Source organism: Pleurodeles waltl, chromosome 10, assembly GCF_031143425.1.
Source record: "Pleurodeles waltl isolate 20211129_DDA chromosome 10, aPleWal1.hap1.20221129, whole genome shotgun sequence".
Taxonomy (NCBI): domain Eukaryota; kingdom Metazoa; phylum Chordata; class Amphibia; order Caudata; family Salamandridae; genus Pleurodeles; species Pleurodeles waltl.
Genome location: NC_090449.1, coordinates 43231515 through 43245179, shown reverse-complemented (window position 1 = coordinate 43245179; position 13665 = coordinate 43231515). Strand labels below are relative to the sequence as shown.

At 43.9% G+C, this 13665-nt stretch overlaps 1 protein-coding gene across 1 annotated transcript; it reads right to left on the bottom strand.

Moving 5' to 3' along the window:
• Positions 1-4987: 4987 nt before the first annotated feature.
• Positions 4988-5926, bottom strand: LOC138262331 (olfactory receptor 1468-like). The gene has a single exon (XM_069212229.1). The coding sequence runs from the start codon at positions 5924-5926 to the stop codon at positions 4988-4990; it is 939 nt and encodes a 312-aa protein (XP_069068330.1).
• Between the last annotated feature and the right edge of the window lie 7739 nt (positions 5927-13665).

The window sequence follows — 13665 nt, the reverse complement described above, 5'->3', positions numbered from 1 at the left end:
ACTGGTGACTTTATAGCAAGTTTTGTTTTGAACTGATGTTTCAATCATGTTTACATTGGTGAATTCTTTTGAAAACACACATGGTTGAATACAGTATTAGTACTGAGCCAAAATGTTTTGCAAATGAGTTAGGCTTCGTGATCCCTCTTTTTGAAATTGGTGCAGAACCTGAATTTTATTTTTCAGTGTGATGTGGTACTGTTTGTTCTTGAATTTGTATTATTGTCAAATGTTTTTGACGTAAGTAATGTTTGTGCAGTGCCAATTTTTTACATGAGGTGATTGTTCACATTTGTATTTGTTTTTCTGTGTGCGATAAATATTTTTCAATTACAATTACTTTTATCGATAAATGCTATGAATTGATGCCAGTCAGAGGTAATTGGTTTTAACTTTCTAAAAGTGCCTTTTTCAAAGTTGTGACTTAAAATCAGATGTTAATATTAAAGAGGATGTTATACTGAAATTGGGGGCAAACATGCATTTTCTACCTTCTTCAAATCAAACATTAGTACTTATTAATTGTAATAAGGCAACTGAATGTTATCTTATGAAAGAAGTAGGCCTCAAAGTAGTGAAAAAACAATTTGGGAGTTTTTCACTATCATGACTTGTAAACCTTAAATGTATGTAGCCAACCTTTTAATTAAAATGCACCCTGCCCTATGGGCTGCCTGGGGACTACCTTAGGGGTGACATATATATAATAAAAGGGGAGTTTAAGGATTAGCTATTGGGGTTATTTTCCCACAATGAATTGGCAGAATAAAACTGCATTCAGGTTTGAATGGCAGACCTGGGACATGTTTAAGGGCATACTTAAATGGATGGCACAATAATTGCTGTGGTTCTACTAATAGAATTTAATTGTAAATGCCAAACAAATGTAAGCCACTTTTACTATGGTTTAGGAAGTGAGCACAATCTCTTTACAGCAATTAGTAGTGGTAAAGTGCACAGAGTTCTAATACCAGCAAAAAGGAATAAAGAAAAATAGGAGAATAAAAGCAACATGTTTGGGGGATGACGACCCTAAGGCTAACGTGTATCACGTTCAATGAAGGGCTGAAATTACCAGTGACTATCTTTTGAGCACAGAAGTCCTTTGTCAATACTGACAAATGCAGTTTTAATATTAAAGGGGCAAGCAAACAATTTATAGCCTGTTATAGACCAATAATGACAGTGTCTTGTGAGCCAAGAATCCTGAACAAATCAGAGTGCACACTCTCTTTGAACAGACAATTCCTCTAACCTGCTCCAATTTAGGCCATTCTCAAAATCTCTTATCAGAAATTTGTAAACATCCTGAGGCAGATTCTACAGTGAGTATCCACCGCAAAAGAGTACCCTTAGTTCGAATCTATTCCTGAAAAGATACTCACAAAATTAAACTTCATATTCAACGTTCATGAAATACTCAGCAAGTATAGCATGCGGCACCCACTCAACTTTTCCCTACCTACAAAGTAAAAGCCCTTTTCTCTGTGGATGAACAATGAGCATGTTAGAAGTGGGGTCTATAGTTGGCAGAGGTATACACTTGTCCAAGTAGGGACCACAATGCTAGTCAGGGTAAGTCACACACAATCCAAATTATCCTGTTCCCAACCTCTGGTAGCTTGGCACTGAGCAGTCAGGCTTAACTTAGAAAGCAATGTGTAAAATAGGTGTGCAATAAATCATACAGTAACACAGTGAAAACACCACAAAAAATACACCTCACAGGATTGGAAAAATAGATGATATTTATCTGAATAAAATAAGGTCAGACGACAAGGATTCAATAAGCACAAGTTGAAATATCACTTTTGCAAGTTTAGACAGAGCCTTAAATCTTAGAAATCAACAGTAGTCTCTTGGTTACACACAGTACCTGGTTTGTGTCAAAAATAACATGCACGAAGACCGCAGAGGAGAAGATGCTTGGAAAAATAAGGTGTGCATTGGATTTTCCGACACGGCACATACATTGTGTCGTTTCTTTCCATATTGTGAGGGGCTTGCATTGTTTTTTGGTGCGTATTCTTGGTTCCTCACTGCGATGCAGGGATTTTTTTGGCACCCCGGGTTGATGCAGGGAAATCCTTGAATGCTGGAAGAAGGCATAGGCGTTGAGTCAATCCAGTAGGGCGATGCGTAACATTTTCTGTCAAAAGGCAAGCACTGCATTGATTTTCCACTCCGGGAATCAGGCTGCATCGTTCTGGTTTAGCTGTTCGTCAGTCCTGTAGGCGATCTATAAAATTTTCCTTTGCAAGGCAGGTGCTGCATCGAATTTCCACTCGGGAAGTCGGGTTGCGACATTCTGGTTCACTGTGCGGCAATTTCTTGGTCAAAAGCAAGCTGTGTGTCATTGCCGGAAGATCGTGCGTCAATTTTCAGTGCACAAGGAATTTCCTAAAGAGATGAAGACTTTTGGGCCCTAAGACTTCAGAAAACAGGAGGCAAGCTCAATCCAAGCCCCTGGAGAGCACTTCTAAGCAAAGTCAGAGGCCAACAAGGCAGCAGGGCAACATTAGGGCAGCAGTCTTTGTCAGCAAAGCAGTCCAGATGAGCCCTTTTGCCAGCCAGGCAGTTCCTCTTGACAGGTTGCAGGTTTAGGTCCAGAAGTGTCTGGTTTGGTGGGCGCAGAGGTCCTGTTTATATACCCAAAGGTGCTTTAGAAGTGGGGGAGACTTCAAAGAGTGGTTATGAAGTGCACAAGTTCCACTTTCAGTTAAGTCCTGTCTGCCAGTGTCCCAGTAGGGGGTTTGGAAGTCCATTGTGTGACGGCAGGCCACGGTCCTTTGAAATATAAGTGTCAGGCCCTCCACCCTCACAGCCCAGGAAGACACATTCAGTATGCAGATGAGTGCAGGTGCGACTGAGGGTCCTGTGTTGGTGGTTGTCTGGGAAAAATGCACAAGGGAGCTGTCAACCAGCTTACCCCAGATGTTTATTGGAGACAGGCTGTAAGGCACAGATGGTTATAAATTGCAGAGAAGCGCCCACTTTCTAAAAGTGGCATTTCTAAAATAGTAATAGAAAATCCAACCTCCCCAATAAGCAGGATTTTCTATTACTATTCTGGCCATACTAAATATGACCTGGTTACCCCTTTCAGATCAGATTCTACCACTCAAAATGTATATGAGGGCAGTACCAATGCTAGTCTATGAAAGGAGCAGTCCTCACAGTAGTGGAGAACGAATTTAGGAGTTTGTCACTATCAGGACATGTAAAACAAATATATACATGTCCTGCCCTTTACCTCCATAAAAACCTGCCCTATGCTTTACCTAGGGCCTTCCTTAGGTGTGACTTATATGTAGAAAAAGGGTTTTTTAAGACTTGACTAGTACTTTTAAATGCCAAGTCGAAGTGGCAATGAAACTGCACACACAGGCCTTGCAATGGCAGGCTTGAGACATAGTTAAGGGGCTATTTATGTGGGTGGCACAATCAGTGCTGTAGGCCCACTAGTAGCATTTAAATTACAGACCCTGGGCACATGTATTGCACTTTACTAGGGACTACAAGTAAATAAAATATGCCAATTGGGAATTAACCAATGTTACAATGTTTAAGGGAGAGAGCATATGCACTTTAGCACTGGTTAGCAGTGGTAAAGTCCACAGAGTCCTAAACCCAGCAAAAACAGTGTCAGGAAAGTGGAGGGAGGCAGGCAAAAAGTTGGGAGATGACCAACCTAAGGCTGTCAGGTCTAACAGGGCATAATTCAGAAAACGTTTTGTTCTTTGAATAAAAGTGTAAATGGTTCCCAAGATTGCTAGCTTTATTACTCTTTCACTAAGTTCATCCCAGTGCTCAAAATATAAATACAGTTAGGAACTCAGGCATGGGTAGTTAACTTACAGGATTTCCAGGAGTATATTAAGTAGTTATTTAGGGCTAACTGCACCTCAGAACTTTAAATATCCATACCCCCAGTGCCCTGTGGTCAAACAGTGGTCAAAGTGCTTGTGAAGAAGGCCGGGAAGTCAACTGCTCACAACAGTGTATTAAATTAAGGAAATTGGTGGCAGTTCTGCAAGCGCTATCTCAGCCTTTTATGCTTCCCAGTTTGCTAAATAGTTATAAGGAATTGCACAATAATAACATTTGTACATGGCACAGTATACAGTAGCAGGATCTTTATGATCAATAAAATATTAAGGGGATCATTTAGGGTGAACAAAAATTGGTATCACGTTTTGAGGTTCCAAACCATAACTACTGCTGGAAGGTGAGTTATTAGTATGTGGAGGTATTTATCCTCAGCTAGAAAGAATACCACAGTAGTCAAAGTATGTTAATCCTTGCTCAATACTTTGATAGCTTTGCACATGACCTATCAAGCTTAACTTAGGAGACAGACAGGTCTAAAGCATTTATTACCACCAAAACAGTGAATAAGTAAAAGACAAAACAAAATAAAAATCCAAAACCAATTTGTTAAACAGCAAACGATGGCATAAGCTGATATAAATACAGTTCATACCTTATCATAGCATTATGTAACATAATATACATCATTTAGAAGATGAACATGACTAGAAGAATAATGCAGAGAAATTTCAGGGGATGGCATGTAGAAAGTGTAGGTCATAGAAGGAACAGAGACAGATTTTGAGTCATTCAATGTTTAATTGAGCGAGTGTTATATATCCTTGACTAGTATTGGGGACACTGTCCCTCCCTCTTGACCTCCAGTTCAGGTCTAATGCCACTGCACTGAATATGCTGCATGGCTTTTAGAGGTCACTACAACCCAAAGCTCTGAGATGTTAGCCAAATCTCAAGGTTCCAAACCATTCAATGCTCTTTCTGTTTTCTCTCAATTGATTAGTAGGTCTCAACAGAGGCCAGTTCTGTTTGAGAAGCCTGGGCTTCATTTGCATATGCTGCCTAAGGTGTGAAGTTCCCTTAGAACTTCATAATAAACACATTTAAATTGTATAGGTATTCTGAGAAAAGTAGATTTGGTTGAGAAAATTTACAAATTTTACATTCTGCAGGATATGTTCATCCGGCCTATTACCTTTTGAAAAGCCCTTTTTATGTCCTTGTTCCTAAGGCTGTAAATAAAAGGGTTTGCCATTGGAATAAGGATGGTATAAATCACACTGACAACTCGATCGTAGTCCAGAGTAAAACTGGTTGATGGTCTTAGGTACATAAAGAAAACACTGCCGTAGAATAATGTCACCAAAGTGAAGTGTGATGAACATGTGGAGAAGGCCTTGCTTCTCCCCTCCATGGACCTGATCTTAAGGATGGCTGAGATGATGCCAACGTAAGATGCTATGATGAATAGAAAAGGGCCAAGCACCATTAGCCCTCCCTCTGTAAATACTACCAATTCATTAGTGGAGGTATTGGAACAGGAGAGTTTAAGTAGAGGGGGCAGATCACAGAAGAAGTGGTGGATCTGGTTAGATCCACAGAATGACAATTGTGACGTCATGAGCGTGTGCAATAACGCATGCACAGAGGTAATCATCCACGAAGCAGCCACAAGCTTCACACATACTCTCTTGTTTATCATTGAGGTGTAATGCAATGGGCGGCAGATTGCCACGTACCGGTCATAGGCCATTGATGCTAGGAGGAAAGATTCCATATTTCCAATGCAAAGGAAGAAATACAATTGTATGAAACAGGCAGAGAAGGATATACTTTTTCTGTCAGACATAAGGTCTGCCAGGAGTTTGGGGACTGTGATGGTCAGAACACAGATGTCAACAAATGAGAAATGACTGAGTAAAGTAAACATAGGGCTATGAAGTTGGGGATCCATCTTTACAAGGATTAATATAGTAGCATCTGCAAGCACTGTTATCATGTATGTAAACAGAAAGAATACAAAAAGCAATTGTTGGTGCTCTGCATGGTCAGAGAGGCCCAAGAGAATGAACTCTGTAGAATTGCTTCTATTCTTCATACCTCTTGTTCACTCATCCTGTAGAATGAAAAACAAATGATGTCAGTATTTAATAGTAGAGCATATCTGTCAAAGCCAAGGCTGTATTATTTGTGAACAGATTCTGTTTTGACCAAGACCCACCTGCTCCAATATGATATTATCAACTCTTCCCTGACACTGGAAAAATCAAAGCCCAATTAAAATTGTCTCCATCAAAGACTTAAAGTAATTCAATGGTTTTGAAGGTAGATTCTTGCCTTGTTCTATAAGCCTCATTACTGGAGCAGTTTGATCGCTACACCAAGGTAATTCACACCCTCATTTGAGACCAGGAATTTCTAAAGAAGTAAATGTATATTGTAACTTAGACATCTGCCAAGTTAGTCAGTTGTCAGTTGGGTATGAAGTGCTGGTACAGTTGTGTGTGTGCACCTTAGTCCATTTCAAAGATGTTGCACTCTCTGCAGCTGTCAAGGATGTGTAAGTCAATGGAAATGCATATTATTGTTAAAACCACATAGGCCCTGAATACGAGTTAGATCGCACATACAAAGAAGAAATTTTGCATGAAAATGTTAGCATTATTTAATTTACCACAGTACTGTCACATTGCAAGTTAAAGCCCAAAAAATAGGGACCAATTTTTCTGGTCGTAGAATAACATAGAACCGAAGTTCCATTGGGTTTTATTGCATACATTTATTTACCACTTTCTCTGAGCAGGTGATAAATGTATGTGGGGACGTCTGTGTGGGGTAAAGATTGAGGGAGAGGAATGGTTGCAACAGGGAATGAAGTGGAATGTCATTTCAAATGGGGGGGTGAATTGTATGCTCCAAATCAGAAAAATGTTTATACCTATGTATGTGTATAGGAAAATACCATCCTTGCATGGTGTAACCGCAGTTCTTGCTGGGTATTAAACCCTGTGCACATTTCTCCTGCTAACTAGTTGTAAATTGTCTGTGTTCCCTGTTTTAAGATGGTTGATTTGGCCTACCCTGATTAAGATATTTAACGTACCCATAAATCCAAATCTATGGTAGAAGGTGTACCCAGAGCCTGCATGTTAAATGCCATTAGTGAACAGCAGCACCTATTTTCCACTCACTACAGTGAAAGTGCAAACATGACTTCAGGCCCATCAATTTAGCCTCACTGGAGCAGTTTGAAAACTGCAATCCAACCAGACAAAATAAACCATTTGACAGGTCAAAAAAGTCATTTTAAATATTGACAGGTCACGTCTCTGTAGGCTTTGTAGGCCATAAGCAATGTGCATGGCAACTAAAAATATGACACATATAAAGTTAATTTTAAACATGTCCTTTAGGTGACTAGCACTCAAAATCTATTTTTCACTCTAGCAAGGCTAGCTGCTTCATAGGGAAATAATGGGATGCAATATCAATAATGCTGTGTTTGTCTAGGAAACAACTAGAACCACCATTCTCCCATTCTTGAACTCTTTATAATATTTATTAAAAGCCCAATTCACTACTGTATCAGATGTTAAGTAAATATTAAGGAAAGGGTACTTTTGGAAAGTCATCTTTTCTCTGTCTAAAGCCTCTCTGAAGCTTATTGGCATTAGCCTTTATCTGCTGCCCTCTCCATGATCAAGCCCTTTTGAGGTATGAAAACTGCTCTGAGAGCAGAGACCAAGACCCAGGTGTGGGGTGGAGTTTCTGTTCCACCGGCTTGAAGAATATTTTGGGCAGTGCTCAGGAAATTAGTATACCTCTTCCTTATCCCCCCCCCACACACAACAGCCAGATGTCAGATGACACTTGAACAGGCCCCTACCTTTGCTCCTCTATTTAAGCAGGCAACAACTCTGGTGAGGAGCATCTACCCCAAAAACTAGTTTAGAAAGGCCACAGAGATGGGGCTGCTGATTTTCCTGCTCACACATCTGTGGTGGGTTGCATAAGGGAAGAACATTTTTGGAATCTTGTATTTAGGCATAGGAGTGGGGCACTGTGGGATTGTTTGCAATAGGTCACACAGGAAATGTTACAAAAGTAGGTAGAATACCCCCTGGTAACATTTACCCCATTTGTTAGGGAGGAGCCAGGAGTCATCCCTACCCATAAGCAGGTGCCAAGCATAAAGGTGCTGTAATGAATTGGGTTGCTGTTTGAGAGGTGTAAAACTCTACTCAAACAGAAACCACAATCCTTGTCAGGGAGAAGTCACAAGCAAACCCCACAATAACCTTTGCTCAAACCCCTAGTAGTTGGCACAGAGCAGTCAGGCTTAACTTAGAGGCAATGCATAAAGTATTTTTGGAACACTCCAAACAGTAACACAGTGAAAACACACCATAAAAGAAGCCCACTGTGGACGTACAAAAATCCAATCAATGGAACCACAGATATGCAACTTTAAAGATTTCAGTGAATATTGTACCAAAAAGCTTGAAGTGCCAACTTTGGCTATCTGGTCTCTCCGGACCAGGAGAAAGTCACAAGTTTAGGCCATCCATGAAGCAGTGTAGGCTAGCTACAGAGACCTAGTTAGGCCTACTGAAAAAGAGTACCTTAAATTTAGGTTGTGAGTTGGAGGGGACAGAACTTGCAGACTTTAACTCTATAGAATTCAGCGGAGATAGATAAAAACTCTGCACAGTTCTGGAGTGTTCCGTCCACCCCTAGGTCTGGTACCATGCTTCACCTATAGGGAGTCTGTTCACAACGCTATCTTATGCAATAGTACCTCCACCAATCCACATGGATGTGTGAACAGGGATTTCCAAACTGTGATCACTCATGTACAGGTATATGTCCTCCATAAGGACCACTTTACACCAATGCAGTTGTGCGCATGTTCACTGACCTTCCAGGCAATAAAACTAGAATTAAAAGTTCACAATGAGTGAGCATTACTGCGTGCAAAGGACACTGAATTAGTATACGTGTGAAATCATCCAGCACCTATGCGAGCAAAACCCAGTGATTGCTGCAGTAAATTTGATTATATTAAACAGTTCAATCATCATCTACAAAATTACCTTCCCGCTTCATTCCAGTGCACTACAAGGTTCATTAACATAATGCAACAATTCATCACTGAAATGGTGGCAATCAACATGTTAGAGCGCATGACAAAACAACAGCAAACAAAGTGTTGCCCATGAGTGGAACCTACATCATGGTCAGTGGCTACTATAAAAATCATAAGTACAGCTTCCCTAAGTACAATTCTAAGCATGTGCTGGATTTGCGTGGAAGCAGAACTGCTAATAATGTGAAAGCATGTCAGGTCAATAATTTCCACTAAAAAAAGAATTACATATGTTGTTCAATGTCCATGTGTTTTCTCTTGCATGATGAATGCTGCTTTATTGATGAATGGGACATAATTTGCATGCATTTCTCAAATACCATTTATTTGTCAACGTGCCTCGCACACAATGCTTTTTTCACTGTGGCTACCAGCTTTCACTGCACCTCAGGCACATTGTCTGAATTCACATATTCTTCCTTTCAGGTCAATGCTCGCTCCTAAGGCATCACTGGAAGGAATGCAGTGGGTGTTTGCTGACTTCCACGTGTAAGCGGCTTTGCCAATTGCCACATTCTTAAGCTGATGGCATATCTCTGCTTATCAGTGACAAAGCACCGGTGGACCTGAACTCCAGCATGCCTTTAGCGAAGCAACTGTTTGGAGTGCCTCATTGTCTCATTTACCCTCCTGTCATGGGCTTGATACCCATCACACCCCTCCGTGGGGAAGGAATTATTGAGGCAAGGCTGTGCTAGCTAGCACTTGAATATAGTATCTTCTACGCTCTTGCAACAAGATTATCAACAAGATTATCATTTGGATTGGTATGTTACTTGTTGGAAAATGGGTTATTGGAAAGGGCAGGTAGGTACCTACACTTAGCAATAGGCCACTAACCTCCACTCAGGTCCAGTTAGGTCTCGGTAAATTAAACCCAGCTCAACCCTTGGTAGCTTGGCAACGAGCGACAAGGCTTAACTTAGGAGACAGAGGCCCTCATTCTGACCTTGGCGGGCGGCGGAGGCCGCCCGCCAAAGTCCCGCCGTCAGGTTACCGTACCGCGGTCGAAAGACCGCGGCGGTAATTCTGACTTTCCCGCTGGGCTGGCGGGCGGTCGCCTTCAGGCCGCCCGCCAGCCCAGCGGGAAAGAGGCTTCCACGATGAAGCCGGCTCGGAATCGAGCCGGCGGAGTGGAAGCTGTGCGACGGGTGCAGTTGCACCCGTCGCGTATTTCACTGTCTGCGCAGCAGACAGTGAAATACATTTAGGAGCCCTCTTACGGGGGCCCCTGCAATGCCCATGCCAGTGGCATGGGCACTGCAGGGGCCCCCAGGGGCCCCGCGACCCCCCCTACCGCCATCAGGATCCCGGCGGTCGGACCGCCGGGATCTGGATGGCGGTAGGGGGGGTCGGAATCCCCTCGGCGGCGCAGCAAGCTGCGCCGCCTTGGAGGATTCAATGGGGCGGCGGTACACTGGCGGGAGCCCGCCAGTGTTGCCGGTCCGAACGCGGCTTTACCGCCGCGGTCGGAATCCCCATTGGAGCACCGCCGGCCTGTCGGCGGTGCTCCCGCGGTCCTCCGCCCTGGCGGTCTTTGACCGCCAGGGTCAGAATGACCGCCAGAGTGTAAAGCATTCAAATATCACAAAACAGTAATTAAATAAAACACAGGAAACAGTTTAAAAATCCAAAGCCAATTTATAAAAATAGACTATATTTTTATCTTTAAAATGACACAACTACTAATAAAATCGGATAAGGGGAACCAGAGATATGAATTTTTAAAGAATTATAGTTTTTTTAATGCCTAGAAACAAAAATTGCCAATCGGGTCATCTGGTTGCACCTTGAGCGGGGCAAAGTCAAAGTTTCAGGCCGACCGCGATAGAGCCCGGCTCGGCTACAGGCCGCGGGAGGCCTTGGTCAAAAGTTTACCTTTGCACTTAGTCGTTTTTCTGAAGATTTTCTTCAGCGGGACGAACCTGCCAATCCAATCTGACCTCCTGGAACTCTTCTCCAGATACGCGTCGCAGGAGCCCTCGTGGAGATTTTTACCTTCGGACTTAGTCGTTTTTTTGAGGTGAAAATCCTTCGACTGGGGTAAACCTGGATCATGATCTGACGTCCCTGGTGCCCTCCTCTGATACGCTGGCTGTGAGGTCCCGGTCAACTTTGTACGTTCAGACTTAGGCCCTGATTCCAACCCTGGCGGGCGGCGGTAGCCATCCGGCCAAAATACCGCTTCCCTCATTCTGACATTCCCGCTGGGCCGGCGGGCGCTAACAAAGTTAGCGCCAGCCGGCCCAGCGGGAATGGGGTCCGCAACACAGGAGCCGGCTCCGAATGGAGCCGGCGGTGTTGCAGAGGTGCGACTGGTGCAGTTGCACCCGTCGCGCTTTTCACTCTCTGCTAGGCAGACAGTGAAAAGCTTCATGGGGCCCTGTTAGGGGGCGCCTGCACTGCCCATGCCAGTGGCCCCAGGACATCCCAGGACATCCCTTACCACCAGCATCTTCCTGGCGGTGAAAACCGCCAGAAACAGGCTGGCGGTAAGGGGGTCAGAATCCCCAGGGCAGCGCTGCTAGCAGCGCTGCCCTGGCGGATTCGCCCAGCCGGTGCAAAAACGGCGGGAAACCGCCGGCCCCAGTTTTCTGACCGCAGCTTTACCGCCGCGGTCAGAATGGGCTTGGAAGCACCGCCAGCCTGTTGGTGGTGCTTCCGTCATTCGTGGCCCTGGCGGTCTTGGACCGCCAGGGTCAGAATGACCCCTTAGTCTCTTTTTTCGAGATTTTCTTCACGGGAAGAACCTGCAAATCAGGTCGGGTCGCAGTTGAGGCAAGCCAGCTAGAGTTGCCGTGGCGGGTCGGTCCCACTATGGAGCTTTTTTTCAAAAGTTCTCCAAACTTCTGGGTCTTCTCCCAGATGTTCTTTTAAGGTTCTTTTGGGGTCCACAGCTCACCCCAAGGGTCCAGAAGCTCTGAGATGATCCTTGGGGGTGTGGACTACAACTCCCAGAATGCACCTGGCGCAAACTCCTTTTTGGCCACTGGGCAGTGGTCACCTGGTTGATTTCTTCAGGAGCTGATGCAGGGGACTCTGGTGAGCAATTTTTCACCTGTAGCAAACAGGGAGTCCCTCCTTGAACTAGTTGAAGCCAGGCAAAGTCCTTCTTGTGGTGAAGCCCAAGTGTGCAGCTGGTGCAGTCCCTCTGAGTGTAGGTTCCAGGTGCAGGCCAGGGGTCCAGCAGGGCAGTCCTTCTTCTCCTTTGGTTCTTCCTTGTTGGAATCTGATGGGGATCTGAGGTGTGGGTGCAGGTCTGCCAGTTTTATCCTTGATCCTGGGTGAAAAACAGGGGGGTCCTGATTCTCCAATCAGGCGCAGGGTCCTTTCCCCTGTGATGACCACTTCCTGGGAAGTGTGGCACAAATCAATCCCAGGAGGCAACATTCTTCAAAAATCCATCATGGCTGAAAATGATTTTTGGAGGTTACATCTGGCTGAGCCTACCCACTGGTGTGGCTAAAAATCATAAACATACCCCTCTCCTGCCCTCTCCTAATCTAATCAAGGGGGCGCCTAGTTGTCTGGGGTTGCAGGATGTGGGGGTGTTGCTGGGTTGCTCCAAATGTCCTTCTCTGCCTTTGAAGACCAGTTTGGCAGTCCTCCCCTTTCCTGCCTCACCATCTGCTGAAGGGAAATTCCCTCCCACAGGCACATCTCTTTGTGTGAAGCCAGGCCACTTCACACCTCATCAAGGCAGCCTGGCCAGGCAGCCAGAGGCTGGCCAATCAGAGCACAGCAGCAAAAACAATGCAGGGCTGAAATTGGCAACTTTTCAGGTAAAGTTTAAAACTCTGTACCTGAACAAGTTATATTAAATCCCACAACTGGAAGTTGTGGGACTTATTATAACAAATAATTTGATCCCAAACTCTTTGTATCTGTTAATTAAGGGGACTTTTAATATTAAAATAAAGTCTCCCCATTCTAGCCTAAGGAGGCCATTCACTACAATGAGGGAGAAACAAATTTGGCTATTTTTACCTCACTAGGGCTTATAAAACTATTTTTATAAGGTCCCTGCTTATAGTGACATGGCGCCCAGCCCTTGGGGGCACATAGGGCACACCTTAGGGGTGACTTATATGTAAAAATAAGGTAGTTTAAGACTTTGGAACTACTTTTAATTCCAAAGTTGAATTTGCATATAACTTTAATTTAAAAGCAGCCAGCAAGGCAGGCCTGCCTTTAAAATGACACTGGGCACCTCTGCAGTGCACCTATTGGGTGCACTACCTATGCTGGGGTCCCTAAACCTACATGCCCCACCATATACTAGGGACTTATAGATAGGTTGACTTAGCTAATTATAATTAGCCTAATTTGCATACTGATTTTACACAGAGCCCATGCCCTGGGACTTGATAGCAGTACCCAGGGCACCATCAGAGTCAGGAAAACACCAGAAAAAAAGTGGAAAATGGGGGCAATAAGCTAGGGGGCCTCTGCACTCAGTCCTGTTTTCTCACAATACTTTTGCTGTGAAGCCAGAATTAACAGCACATCTGCTCCCAGTAAATGATATGATTCATTCTCTGGAGTTGAGATTTTCACAAATATCTGCACTTACCTCCAAAGTCCCACTACTAATCTTGCAGCTTTAAGCACTGTCAATGAGATTTGGCATGGGCAGGCATGTGGAAAGCATTCTCATTTTCACTTACATTTTAAATGTAGGATAAGCTAGA